At 37.4% G+C, this 13,888-nt stretch overlaps 1 protein-coding gene across 1 annotated transcript; it reads right to left on the reverse strand.

The window, feature by feature from the left end:
• Nucleotides 1-4,349: 4,349 nt before the first annotated feature.
• Nucleotides 4,350-13,651, reverse strand: LOC18421933 (NAP1-related protein 2). The gene is made up of 10 exons (XM_006827143.4): nt 13,440-13,651; nt 9,258-9,380; nt 9,042-9,092; nt 8,788-8,859; nt 8,462-8,575; nt 8,301-8,362; nt 5,929-6,007; nt 5,351-5,407; nt 5,134-5,196; nt 4,350-4,840 (listed from the first exon to the last, which is right to left on the reverse strand). The coding sequence occupies exons 1-10, from the start codon at nt 13,566-13,568 to the stop codon at nt 4,763-4,765; spliced, it is 828 nt and encodes a 275-aa protein (XP_006827206.1). The 5' UTR covers nt 13,569-13,651; the 3' UTR covers nt 4,350-4,762.
• Between the last annotated feature and the right edge of the window lie 237 nt (nt 13,652-13,888).

A 13,888-nucleotide genomic window follows, 5' to 3' on the forward strand; every position in this document is an offset into this window, starting at 1 on the left:
ACTGTAAAGTTGCGTTAAGCATTAAGGTTAATTTTCATAAAACAACAATAGCTGGTATTAATTGCAGTGATGCTTTAGTCCAGAAAATGGCAGAGGTGTTGGGGTATAAAGTGGAGAACTTCCCCATCACGCATTTGGGGATGCCTATTTCAGACGGTCGACTTCCGATTGCTGTTTGGGACAAAATCATCCAACGGATTCAAGTGAAGCTTGATCTGTGGAAATTTAAATACCTTTTCCTTGAGGTGAAAGATAACCCTGGTCAAGTTATGTCTATCAAATTTACCTATTATCAGATGTCCATACTGTAAGTCTTTTTGCTAGTAGCTAAGAAAATTGAAACCCTAATGAGAAACTTCTTATGGGGTTCTTCTAGAGATTCTAGGAAATTTCATCTGTTAAGATGGGATAGGATGTGCACACTTAAGAGTGAAGGAGGTCTAGGAATAAGGAGAGTCAAACTTGTCAATCAGGTGTTGTTATGTAAGTGGTGTTGGAGGAGCTTAAATTTCAAATACCATTTGTGGTACAAAGTGATCACAGCAAAGTATAGTGTGGATAAGTTTAGAATGTGGGTTGGATTGAGGAATGCTACAAAAGAGATGTCTTATTGTTAGAGATCTATTCTTTCTTGTAGATCGCTCATTCACAAGGACATTCGATGGTCTTTAGGAGACGGACACAATATCTTTCTGGCATCACAAATGGTTAGGGTCTTCACCTTTGAAATATATGTTTCCTCTTGTATTTCAGAGGATGGCCAATCCCCATGCGCTCGTCTCTGACTATTTCGAACGCAGGGAAAACCAGATTATATGGAATATTAATGTTCCATACAATAGGATTTCAGACTCTCTCTTTGCTGAATTCTTTGCCTTATTGATGCTACATAATGAAGTTTATATTTCTCACAATGTTGTTGATGAGGTAGTGTGGGATATTGACAAATATGGAGATTATTCGGTTAAGTTGATGTACCAATTACTGTTTCATGATCGATGGAGGTGGACCATGCCTGAAGTCGCGGTGGTCTGGAAGTGGCCTTTACCTCTTAAGTACAAGCATTTATATGGCTAGCAGTTCAAAATAAGGTTCTGACAGTTGATAATCTAATCAAGAGGGGAAATATCTTACCAAATGTCTGTCTATTGTGTAGAGAGGACAGTGAATAGGTGCTCATTTATTTCTCCACTGTCCATTCACTTCTAAAGGCTAGAGTTGGTTTTTTTATTAGCTTGGGGTTGCAATAGTTATGCTGTCAAAGGTTGAAGGTCTACTTTCAAATTTGTCACTTCTTTTTTTACCTCAGTTAGGTTTGATAATATGGCAAATCACGAGAGGCGTGATCTTGTGGGAGGTGTGGAAGGAAAGGAATAGAAGAACTTTCGATGGGATAAGTCAGCGTTTTGAGAAAATTATAGACAAGATTTTTGCATTCGATTTGCCTTTATCTTTCCGTGACAAAGGAAGGACATGACATTTCAAAAGTGGATGTGAGAAGAAATCTGCCAAATCTTTTTCATATGGGTTTCATTAAATGCAAGCCTAAAGGAGGATGGGTTGCACCTTTGATGGGGTTTTTAAGCTCAATTTTAATGATAGTAGGGAACCTTGGGCTGAAGATGGGTTGCGATGGGGTTTTTAAGCTCAATTTTGATGGCAGTTCATTAGGGAACCCTGGGCTGACGGGCTTTGGAGGTGTGGTTAGAGACTGGAATGGTAGTATTATCTTTACTTATGCTGGTCCTCTTGGTTAAAGAACTGCTAATTATACAAAGCTTTATGCACTTCTTCATGGTTTAAAATTTTTGATGGCTAGGAATATGGGTCATTATTGTATCATTGAAGGGGATTCTCTAAACGTCATCAATTGGTGTAAAAAGAAGCAGAAATCTTGAAATCGGTCATCAATTGGTGCAACAAGAAGCAAAAATCTTGAAATCGGTGCTGCTACAAATTTGGACATCTACAAAATTTCAATTGGTGCAACAAGAAGCAAACATCTTGAAATTGGTGCTGGTACAAATTTGGGACATTGCTAGTTCATTTGTGTACTCCTTTTGTGCATGTTTATAAAAAAGCTAATGGGCTGACAGATTTTCTTGCAAAAGGGGCTACAAATTTGGGATATTGCTAGTTCCTTTGTATTCTCCTTTTGTACATATTTATAGGGAAGCTAATAGGCTGGCAGATTTTCTTGCAAAAGGGGCTACCGTTCTCCTTATGCATGTTTATAGGGAAGCTAATGGGCTGGCAGATTTTCTTACAAAAGAGGCTACCGTTCTCCTTTGTGTATGTTTATAGGGAAGCTAATGGGCTGACAGATTTTCTTGCAAAAGGAGCTACTGTTTTATCTAAGATTTTGATCTCTGACTCTGTAATCTTTTTTTAAAACTTTAATATAATCTCTGATTTCTTTCCAAAAAAAAAATAGTCCTTTCAATCATTTGTGAGCGCTGCAGCTTTTTTGGCCCGATCGCTGACCGGATAAGTTTACTCTGATTTTAATCTTTTTTTTTTTTCTTTTTTTCTTTTTTCGCTTTCGGTGCACAGGTTCTTGCAAACAGGGAAACTGGAAACCGGAACCCGGACACCATTTCCGTTGTTAACGGCCATCGTAGCATCGTCAAAACCAATGCTTATGGATAAATGTGCTGCTCCATGTGCCACTGTACTTCACATTTCAATAATCACTCAGGTACATATTTAATCTCCACCTTCGATCGTCAAAGATTAACGATAGATATGGCTCGCTTCCTACTTTTTTTTTCCTTTTTTTTCTGTAGCATCCATGAAAGAAATATGCATGAATACAAGTCTACACGAACGCAAAAACATATATACTCCCACTCGCACATTCCTCTTCCCATTTACACGTAGTGCATGTGCAAAACTCCAACATATCCACACCATACGAGGATTTGATCCGACCCGGCTCGGTCTTGTAAAAACTAGATGTTAAAAGCATGGTTTTTTTTTTCAATTGTATTTTTATTTGATATCTAAGTTTTAATATGTTTTTGACTAAAAACCATACAATCATCGTATTTTTACTATGATTAAGATAAAATATATCGAATACAAATTTAATAATAATAGTAATAATTAATTAAAATTCATGAGCTATTATTTTTTATATCTTCTCTGACTCAAGCGAGTGTAAGGTGTGGCATGAGAGCGAGCTCGACTCACGAACGATCAACAAGTGAAAGACCGACCCCCTCTATTAGCCTCAGTTTTGTTGCGAGATTGGTAATTGCGACTCACGAGCAACATAAGGCGGCTAAGTCGCCTACCCCTCATTCGAGGGCCCACCACCGGTGTTGACACCCGCCATAAGAACACTGAATGCCTAGCTTTGCAAAGCTGCTCTCTCCCCTACCCACATCATAGTGTAGAATATGATATTGAGGATATATGTAATAATCCCTGAGAATGAGAATGGAGAGACTAAAGAAAATGTCGTACATAAAATTCAAGCTGGGTGGATATATATTTTTGGAGCCTTATATAATCATCAAATATAAATGAAATTGAAAGAAAAGTTCTATAAGACAGAGGTAAAACCAATCATGCTTTGTAAAAAGAATGTTGGACGGTCAAAAAACGACATTATCCATAAAATGTGAGTAATTGAGATGAGAACGCTGACATGGACAAGTGGCAAAACGAAAAAAAAAGAGTATTCGAAATGAATCCATCTAAGAAGACATAAAAGTAACTTCAATAGGTGATAAAATCATAGGTAGTCTAACTTTATGCAGCATTGACTTAAAACAACATCAACTAGGATGAGTGATTTGGTTATAATGGAAAGCTCTAAAAGACGAGAGAAAAGCCAACAAAAAATGAATATCAATAGTAAGAACAAAAATAAAATACGAATATCATTAGTAAGAAGAAAAACAGTGAGTATGTCTGATTGAAGATACAGCCAACCTCAAAAAATTTGCAAACAAAAATATCAATATCAATAGAGTGGAATGGTTGACAATTTGTGTAGCCAAACTCCATATTTTGATATAAAGCTATGATGATGATGATGAAACAATTGAAACCCAAAACTAAACATCTCGTTTCATACCAAAACAATGACCAATAAATATTATTTCACAATTTTCAATTCAACAAAGGAATCATTTATAATGTCCTTCCATATTTCAGTATTCCATGGCGCTTTAATTTCCTTCCGCTCATTCAAAGTTTTTGTGTTTTTGTCATGAAAGAAGAAGTCTATAGTAATACTAACCAAGATAATGGCAAATACCAAATGAAACCATTGAAAAGACAAGCTTGGATTAGTCATCTCTCTCTCTCTCTTTCTCTCTCTCTCTCCACAGAACCACATAGGACCAGAACACCGGAGCATTTTTACATTAATTGACAGTTGAAGTTCCATAATCTGTTCACAAACAAAATACCTGTATATAATTATGGCCCAGGCAGCCTTCTGGCAACACAAAATGTTACATTCAGCATGTCCACTAAGCTATGCAACTCTAATGGCAACAAAAAAAAAAAGCCATGCAAAAAATTCAATTCACTATCCAAGACGCATGTATAACCCATGATGATTCCCCAACAAAATCAAGGGCCTTAGCGCACGAGAGAGAGAGAAAGATTGTGGTTTCGAGAAGAAGGCTAACCAACTACGAGAGATAAGTAAGAGGCTATCCTGTTTCTTGGCCCCTCTGCAACCAAAATGACTTGCTTCACATGAGCCAAAGCCACAAGCATACAAAACCAATCGATGGATGCAAAACTAGGCCTCATCTTCATCATCCCCATCTTGTTCATCATCGTCGGAGTCATCATCATCGGAGCCATTCTCATTCTTCCCCTGATAACAACGAAGTAAGAATCAGATCGCTCTCACACCCATACACATGCACATGCACGCACACACGCAGACCCTCTCTTTGAATCTTGTTCTTGTCTAACCCAAGACAAAAGTACGAGTGTGAACTGCTGAGCTTCTGAATCAGAAGCCTAGAAATGACAACAACAAATCATCCAAGCACCACCCGAAATGGAAATCATCCCATCACTAATGCGCAAAATAACAGTTACTTATTTTCCTAAAATATAATGGAATAACTTCTTGATAGAAGCACAATAGAAAAGAAGACTCACTAATGCATCATCATCTTCTTCCTCATCCTCTTCCTCCTCATCCATCTCCTCCTCATCAGCATCCTGTATCAGATAGCATCATCCCTTCAATTAAAGAAAACAAAATATGCAAACTAAAAAGCATAATCAGATAAAAGATGTCATTCCATAGAAAGAAAAAGGAAGATAATCTAAAAGAAACCAAACAAAAAAAGTAAACAGAACTATGAGGACACACATTGTTAAAATACTTGAGAGGATTAGGCCACAAGTCTTCCTTAATAATCTCAGCAACCTGCAATTTTTAGGAGTAACCATTAACATTCAGTTGACAGAAAAATATGATGCAAGAAGGAAGACATAACCACTTAAACAATGGATAAACTACCAAGCTTTTTCAGAAGTACAAAATATAAAGCAGGGCTAAAGCATAAAATAGATCCAAAAGAATGCAGCATTTCGTGGGATGGCTAAACAGAGACCCCATTGACTAGGTAATGTAAAACAAAAAGGATTGTCTACAAAGAGGCTATTTCTCTTTGTTACAAGTCGTTCACAACTATTCCCACTCATTAATGTCAATTAGATGGCTTGGGGTGAGTCACAAACTCCGTGAATTTTTTTTTTTGAGTTTTGTGTCTATTCAATGATGCTCTTACAACTACACATTTTGAAAGTTAAAGGACATGAATGATTGTGACCTTGTACAAAAATAAATGATCTCTTTGTAGACAATCCCAAAACAAAAGATAAATTCTCTTTGTAGACAATCCCAAAACAAAAAGACGACAAAAAAAACAAAGTTTTGGTTCTTACCTCGTCACAAACAATAGACTCGTCCTCACTCTCTGAAAGACCACCATTTTGTCGATTATCACTGAACCATGAGAAGAAACTGCCAGGTCCACCAAACAAAATTGGGAAGTCAGATCACTAGGAGCAATTCCGCTGTCAGAGCACATGCATGTGCACACATGCAAACATAGTACTAATATCATTCACTTCCATTCATCTCAAGTTGTACCTAGTAATGCATGCTAAAGAGTGAAAATACAGCCGCCCACTTCCCCTTATTTCATCTTATAGAGGAACACAAGAGAGTTATGATGAATGTCGCCAAGGACAAGTGAACAGCTCAGCTCTCTAAAGAGAAGTCAACCGCTAAATTTCCCCAAGATCCCCATACTACCACACAGAAACTCTTCACCAAATACCCAAAAACTCGAATGAGTTGCCTCGTCAGTGAGTCTCTCTCTCTCACACCCACATACCCATACCCACACCCACACCCACACCCCCACCCCCACCCCCACCCCCACCCCCACACACACACACACTCACATTCCAACCCACCCCTCCCCTCCCCAATTGCAACTATTTAGAACAGTCTTGAGTAGGTGTCCTCACTGAGTAAAAAGCCTGACCAATCTTGTATCCGTAACTTGACTTACTCTATCCCAAGTTTCGAAGGCAACTCGGCTTTCGGTCAACATATGTTTGGCACTCGACCAACAAACAGCAATTTGTAATGTGGTGAATACTGGTATTTTGGGTTTTCATCTTTTCTTTTCATTTTTGTTTTGTTTTAATATTAACAGGGTAGTATGAAACCCAAGCTGTCATATTGTAGCACCCTGCCACCCTGAACACCCAAGTCTTGGATCCATTCCTTCGGATTTCATCTAACTCACAAAATGGCAATGTTTTATGAATGGACACGTATGTACATTGATAATAAAATGGCATCCAAAGGTGCCACTTCAATTGTAAATAACTCTCTGGTCAAAGCACCGGTTTCTATGAATGAAGCAATGGCATCCCCCAGATTTTGTAACGCCTTTCATTTTATCTGATGTTGCTGGTGTCTCCTTGCCAAGGGTTGTATAAAATATGTTCATAACATCTTTTGGTTTCTTAATAAAACGGGTAGGGGCCCGATATCCCCACTGATTCACCCAAAAAAACAAGTTGTCCCCCAATACAATGCCGAACCATGGTTTACAAGGCATCCAGGAAAGGTCGTGTACTCTATCAGCAATCTGCTTAGCCTATTTTTATCTCTACATCTCATTACTTGAACCTAGAGGCTAGAGTTACATGGGATGAGAGTGACATCGGATGTGCCTATTTGCATGTACACACGAGTCATAACAACTACAACTTTTTCTTTCACATTTCACACACTAACACATATACACCAGGGAGATCCATACAAGGAAGCAACTATGGAAATGAAATTCAAAGCGTTCAGGGTAGGCAGTATAAACTATGGAATGATAAGAATATGAGAGAACTTATGGTAGGGGAGTGAACACTCTAGGTCTTCAACGATGCATTAGGTGGTAGATAAGGAAACCTTGTTGCAAGAGAACCAGGGATAAAGTAGTATTGCACCATATGTTTGGGCAGGATTTGGGATGTGGCTGAGATGAATAATATTCCTAGGATTCTTCGTGGGGTTGTCACGTATTCATTACTTGAGGAGGTAGATTGACAGGTTTGGATTGGTCCATGGGTGCAAGACCATGATGTCCTCCTCCATTACAACACTTCTATAGATCTAGATAGTTTTGTATCATCAGTTCATCACTTGCAGCAATGCACCATTATCAGAAAAGAAAAGGAACTTCCTTGGATATTTAGAGAGGCTTTAACCTCCCTTTTCAAGGAACTAATATGACCTGGTAGCAAGAGCTCTTGCTTTCATCCAAGAGAAGAAGGTTCAACAACCCAATGATAAAGAAAGTCTACAGAAGTTAGGTGAAAACATATTCTCTAAGAAGTAAATTGTGAAAAGTAATAAAGGTAAGCAAAAGTGTACAACATAGATATTTTGAAAACCATACACACAATTTCATTATTTTTTGGCAAATGTTCCAATAAAAATCACCAGATTTTGACTTCTCATTTTCATTTACTTTTTGCAAATCTAAAATATTTTTGTGGACTCTGTGATCAAGGTACAACATAAGTACATTTCCAAAAAAACAATCAATGAAGTTATAATTCTCTCAAGTCCAGACTCTAGACAGATCATGTGGTAAAACAAAAAAGATCCCAAATAGATCAGAAAAGACCTAATATCAACCATTATCAAAATAAAAAACCCAAATATCAGCCTTTGTCAGAAGGAAAAAAAAAAATCTGCCAAGTAACTAAATGAAAGTCCCTTATATTCAAAGACTAACCTCTCCTCAGTGAAAGCCCTCTTGCCCCCTTTTTTCTTGTGATCAACACCATTTGGCATTTCCTTCAAGTGTCACATTTCACATAATAGACGAATTTTTTATCACTTGAACATAAAAATATTTGTGCAGAATATAATATAGGGAAGAAACAAACTGTTTACCATGCCATCTTTCCATTTGATAGTTGTACCAGTTATCTTGCTTGTCCCTTCATCAGAGAAGGAAATTGTTTTTGTGAGCTTTGTGTTTTCAAAATAAGGATTAGTCGAGAAGTTCTGCAGCATTTCAAGCAAAAGCAATCAGAACTCTAATGCACACCCATATAGAACTCCAATATAAAAACATATATCATACCAATCCAGAAGATTGAATTTCCTATTTCCTCATGAATATATTCTTGAGGGAGGGAAGGAGGAAACCATCAGTAAGCCTTTTGCATAACCAAAATGACTTTAAAAAGTATCCCAGGAAGAAAGAAGAGACTCACAAATGCTATAGAATAGCCAGATTTCACGTCTTTGAAATCCTGAACATCCAAAGATTGCAAATACTTGAAAACCTGGTAAAGCCAAAAGATTTCAGAGGATTTGAAACACCAGCACTCTTACAGCTGTATAAAGAACTATTTCATATTTGGTATCTGGCAAAAGGTTAAATCACTCCAATTGCAATAAAAACAGTAAAAACATAACGAAATAAAATGTTCATAAACTGCATCTATTGGTAAGTCTCAAAGCAAACCTTCTCATCCTCTTCAGTTAAAAGCTCACCTAGTGCAGGGTGACTTTGGAACTGCACAGGATAACATTAGAGATGTTAATTCAACACATAGTGTCCAGCAGGCCATCTATTTGTTTTGTAATTACAGAGATCAATATTTATATTACGAGTACAGGCATTTTAAAGCCGACGATTTATGATTGAATAAGTGGAAAGAAACAAGGGCACGTTACAAACTGCAGTTAACCAAAAGTCAGGGATGGTTTGAATGATTTCTTTTCGTTTATTGTAAACAGGGCGGCGTATCTCATTATACTTTTGTTCCACCTCCAGGACCTTGTCACTTGCTTCCTCATTGACCTACAAAAAGCATCAAATAAATATATAAAACTCGATAAGGGAAACTCTATAGCTACCTGCAAGGAAAATCAGGTCATCCTAGGTATAGTATAAGAAAGTTTTAGGTAGAATCAGTTTATTTCAAAACAAGTCTAATTTTATGAGCATGTTAGTAAGCATTTATCTTAGACATGAAGCGAAGACCAGTTACTAACTTGTAAAATGATGCATTGAGATAGTTTTTTATTTTATTTCGTTTTAAAAAGGGAGGTGTGAAATTATCTCATAAAATCATTAATAGGATATGTGGTTAAGATTTTTGTATCCAATTACATGTGGTTGTGAATACATTAATGCTTTACCACAAATAATGGCAAGAAAAAGGTAAGCATGTCCAAGCATTATGTTCGATCGGTTTATTGCTAGAGCTCATAATTTACCATCATGATGATTAACCAATGAAAAACCAACAACTCACATAACTTCTAATTTTTACCAAGGTGATACCAACTTGGAATTGGACTCCTCCATAACTCAGCAAGTTTCTTGCGGATGCCAAGAAACAAACCAACCAAACTATAACCAGTCAATTTATCACCTATCAGCGATGTTTCGGAAATGTGTATTCATAAGGAAAATGCCAGAGGATCCAAAGACTTCTCATTGGTGCAATCTCTAGGTAAAGTACCATTATTTGGACTCACTCCCAAACAAAGCTCAAAAAAACACTATCATGTCACTAATGATGTCTCCAACTAACCAATTGCATTTAGCTAAAAAATAAATCATTTATATCTGCCATAATAAGACAAAGTATATGGAATGCAAGTTTAATAATAATAGGAGTAGAGACGAGGAAATAGTTAAGATTGACGGCCAAGAAATACCAAAAAGAGCGCACTTCCGATACCTTGGGTCAATAATCTAGAAAAACTGAGAGATTCAAGAAGATATCGCACATAGAATTAGTACTGGGTGGGTAAATTGGAGATGTGCAACTGGATTTTAAAGTGGTTGCCGCATACCATTGAAGCTGAAGGAGAAGTTCCATAGGACAGTTGTGAGACCAGCTTTACTTTTTGGGGCGGAATGTTGGGCGATCAAGAAACAACATACCCATGACAAGAGTGTAGCTGAGATGAGGACGTTAAGATGGATGAGTGGCAAGACAGAGGGAATAGAATTCGAAATGAAAATATTCGAGAGAACTTGTGGCTCTAATAGGCAATAAGAGAAAGTAAACTTGGGTGGGCTGAGCATGTGCAACACAAACCCAATGCAACAATTGTTAGGAGGTGCGAGTTGGTTCAAGTAGAAGGCTCAAAGGGCAAGGGGTAAAAGCCCGAAAGGATATAGTTGGAAGTAGTTAGAAAAAATATGTGGACTTATGGCCTCACTACGGGTATGGCCATTGATAGAGCAGAATGGAGAACCATGGTTTGTGTAGCCAACCCGAAATAGTTGAGAAAAGGATTTGATGATGAAGATGATTAATATCAACTATAAATAATTGTATTACTTCCAAAGAAAATTTGTTTAAGCAACTGAGGAGCCAAAATGTGATCAACAATTGTTTAAATTACATTCCCACACATTTTCAGAAGAACAATTAAACAAAATGAGTATGTTTAGGAATTTTCCGAAACTTTGTCTCAAGCACCTCTCAAGGTGGAACAGGACCATAGGTGCCTCACCTAGCCCGAGGTGGCTGCCCTAGGCAGGCCATATCTAGGCTTGCGCCTAAGTGCCCAAGGCAATGCCTAGTGCCTCATGCCCAGACGCCCATCTGGGCCTGCCAAGGACAAAGGTGGAAAACGCCCTCAAGCATTGGGCATGTTAACCATTTCCCCTCACATTAAGCGGAGGACAACATTTTCTTGGAGGGGTGGTTTGGGGTATTCCAACCACCTGCCCCCTAGTATTGCTACCTAATCCCAGATTTAATCTGAAAAAAACTTAAAGAATTCGTTTGTTGAAAATTTTCAAGAATCAGAAAAGAAAAAATCTTTGTGAAAACATATTCGTTCCAAGTTTTTGGAATTTGATTCTTTGTGAGATATCAAAAGAGGTTACAAGAGTAGATTTTGGTTCATGTTCTCTATATTGTGGACATGTGCCTATGTAACTGAGTAATTTGGGTTTATGAGCCATCAGCCATGTGGCATTGGGAATGCTCTAATATTTGTGCTTATGTTACATGTGTTCTGCGACATGTGATTTAACATTTACCTGATTACTTTCAAACTTTGAAATTGCACTATCATTCAAATTTTAAATGATCAATTGATTATGCATATGCCTTCTACAAAGGGTAATTTTTGTATATCAACCTTACATTATTGAGAAAACTATGTCAAAAGATGCACTTTCAATGCTAGAAAGCCTTGCAATGGAATGAAATCTATTGTCACCCCTAATTATGAAATTTAAAGGTCAAAAAATGATGCAGATCGAGAACAATTTTGAAAAATGGACGGTCCAGATGATGCATTACAAGATGCGCTATTTTCATGACTACGACTTCTTTTTTTTGTTTTTTTGATATCCATACATCTCAAGGTTGAGATGATCAATTCGAAGGTATTTGAGCATCGGAAAAACCTTTTCCGATGGGTTTTTGAGGCAAGACTTACTTCGATAATGGAAGGTTGAACCACCCTATGTAAACTTTTTCCTTCTATAGAAAACAAAATTAACAATATGCATTAGTCATAAACCTCTGCAGGAAAAAAAAATTCAGATTGAGCACCCTCTGATAAAAATGCTCATATCTCCCAAAATATTAGCAATTTATCTTTCAAACTTTTCTGAAACTAGACTCAATTTCACAAAGGGAAAACAAATTTTCCCCATAGGCCTTTACTCATTTATGGTCATAATACCCCACACTGAACAGTGCAACTTTCCTGGAATTTTTAGGGACAGAACTGGCATGGCCTAAAGATCACCCAAAATCTCCAAAATTATAAATGGTCTGCCACTGAAACGTTTTTAGCATGAAACTAGACTCAAAACCACAGAAGAAAAACAAAATTCCTTACACAAAACATGACTAAAACATGTCCTACTAATGCTCCTAAAACAGTAATTAAACCTGAATTTCTGATAAATTTATGCATGCATTGTCTCAAGGATCAATGCCTCTTATGCAACGTGTCTTTGCCACCGTACGACTTCAAAATGAGTCCCCCATTATTAGAGACTCGATTGAATAGTAAATCAATGCAATAGCGTTCGACTTTCATCAGCATAGATTCGAACTTTATTTGGCATCTCATGCTCTCTTCATCTTGGCTATCACAAGTATCCCGTTTCAAGTGGTAAAAACTTCAAACACTCAACTCCCATGGTTTTATGAATCTTGCACGCTCTAATACAATCTAAGACACTAAACTTGAATGGAAATGGAGATCCAATAGAGCCAGCTCTGACACCACTTGTGAGGTGTAGATACCCGTCTAAAGTTTCACAAAAAAAAAACAAACTTTTATGAAACTTCATGACCGGCTTACTGAGGGGCTCTCAACTCCTAAGAGACCATGTGAGGCCACTCAGTGGGTCGCCCACATATCGGCAAACTAATTAGGTTCGCATTTGGCACAGCTATAGCCCTTTGCACATAGTTTATGAATCTATGTAGGTATTCCAATATTCTATTGCTTCATTCCCTTATAATTGGAAATCAAGAATCATACGTTGTGTCTAGAATCAAATTTAATAAATAGTAATATCCGTGAGCGAAAACCGCAAATGTTTTTCTTTATTTTTACATTTTCTATAGCGGCTTGAACAATTTCAACTCAAATTCCACATAATATGGAGAAAACCCATGAATTTTTTCTTTCTTTTTTGGCATTTTCCATAGCTGTATCAATAATTTCCACTTTTCCCAAATGCATCAACAATTTCCACTTGTAACCCACATATGATGGATAAAATCCACAAATTTTTTTCTTTTAATACTGCTGATATTTTCTTCAAGCATTTCCACTTTTAATCCATAGACACAGAAAAAACAGCAAAACGTTATGAACTATGGAAACATGCACTGGCTCCATGAAAACTGAAAGCTTAAATCACCTTTTCAAGCTCATCTTGTATCTCCTGCAACCTTTCGATGGAGAGAACGAGCTCCCCGTCTATGTGCTCAAGACCCTCCTCTTCTTCAGGTGCGGAGACCTTAGCCTTCTTTCCCTTGCTCAAAACCATTCTGCAAAACCCTCTCCAAAACCCTAATTTTGTTGCAGGTCGAAGCCCAGGAACCAGTGAACAAGGAAGAGAGAGACCTCCAATTAAGAGAGCAATAGCTCTTTTATATGACAGTTCCACTTCCCTCGGCTCCTTTTCATTGCATATTTGCGCCAATAGGAAAAAAAATACTAAGCACAAATAGTTGATTAGTCTTATTGTATGAAGGGAAATGTAATCAATGTTACCATCACCCTAGCCCTAAAAGTCCCCATATTATTTATGTGTGAAACCCTAACCCTAGAGAACTTAAAGATGTCATATTTTAGGAATGGCATTGT

Source organism: Amborella trichopoda, chromosome 4 (assembly GCF_054954075.1).
Source record: "Amborella trichopoda isolate Santa Cruz 75 chromosome 4, AtrichopodaSantaCruz75HAP2 v2.0, whole genome shotgun sequence".
Classification (NCBI taxonomy): Eukaryota; Viridiplantae; Streptophyta; class Magnoliopsida; order Amborellales; family Amborellaceae; genus Amborella; species Amborella trichopoda.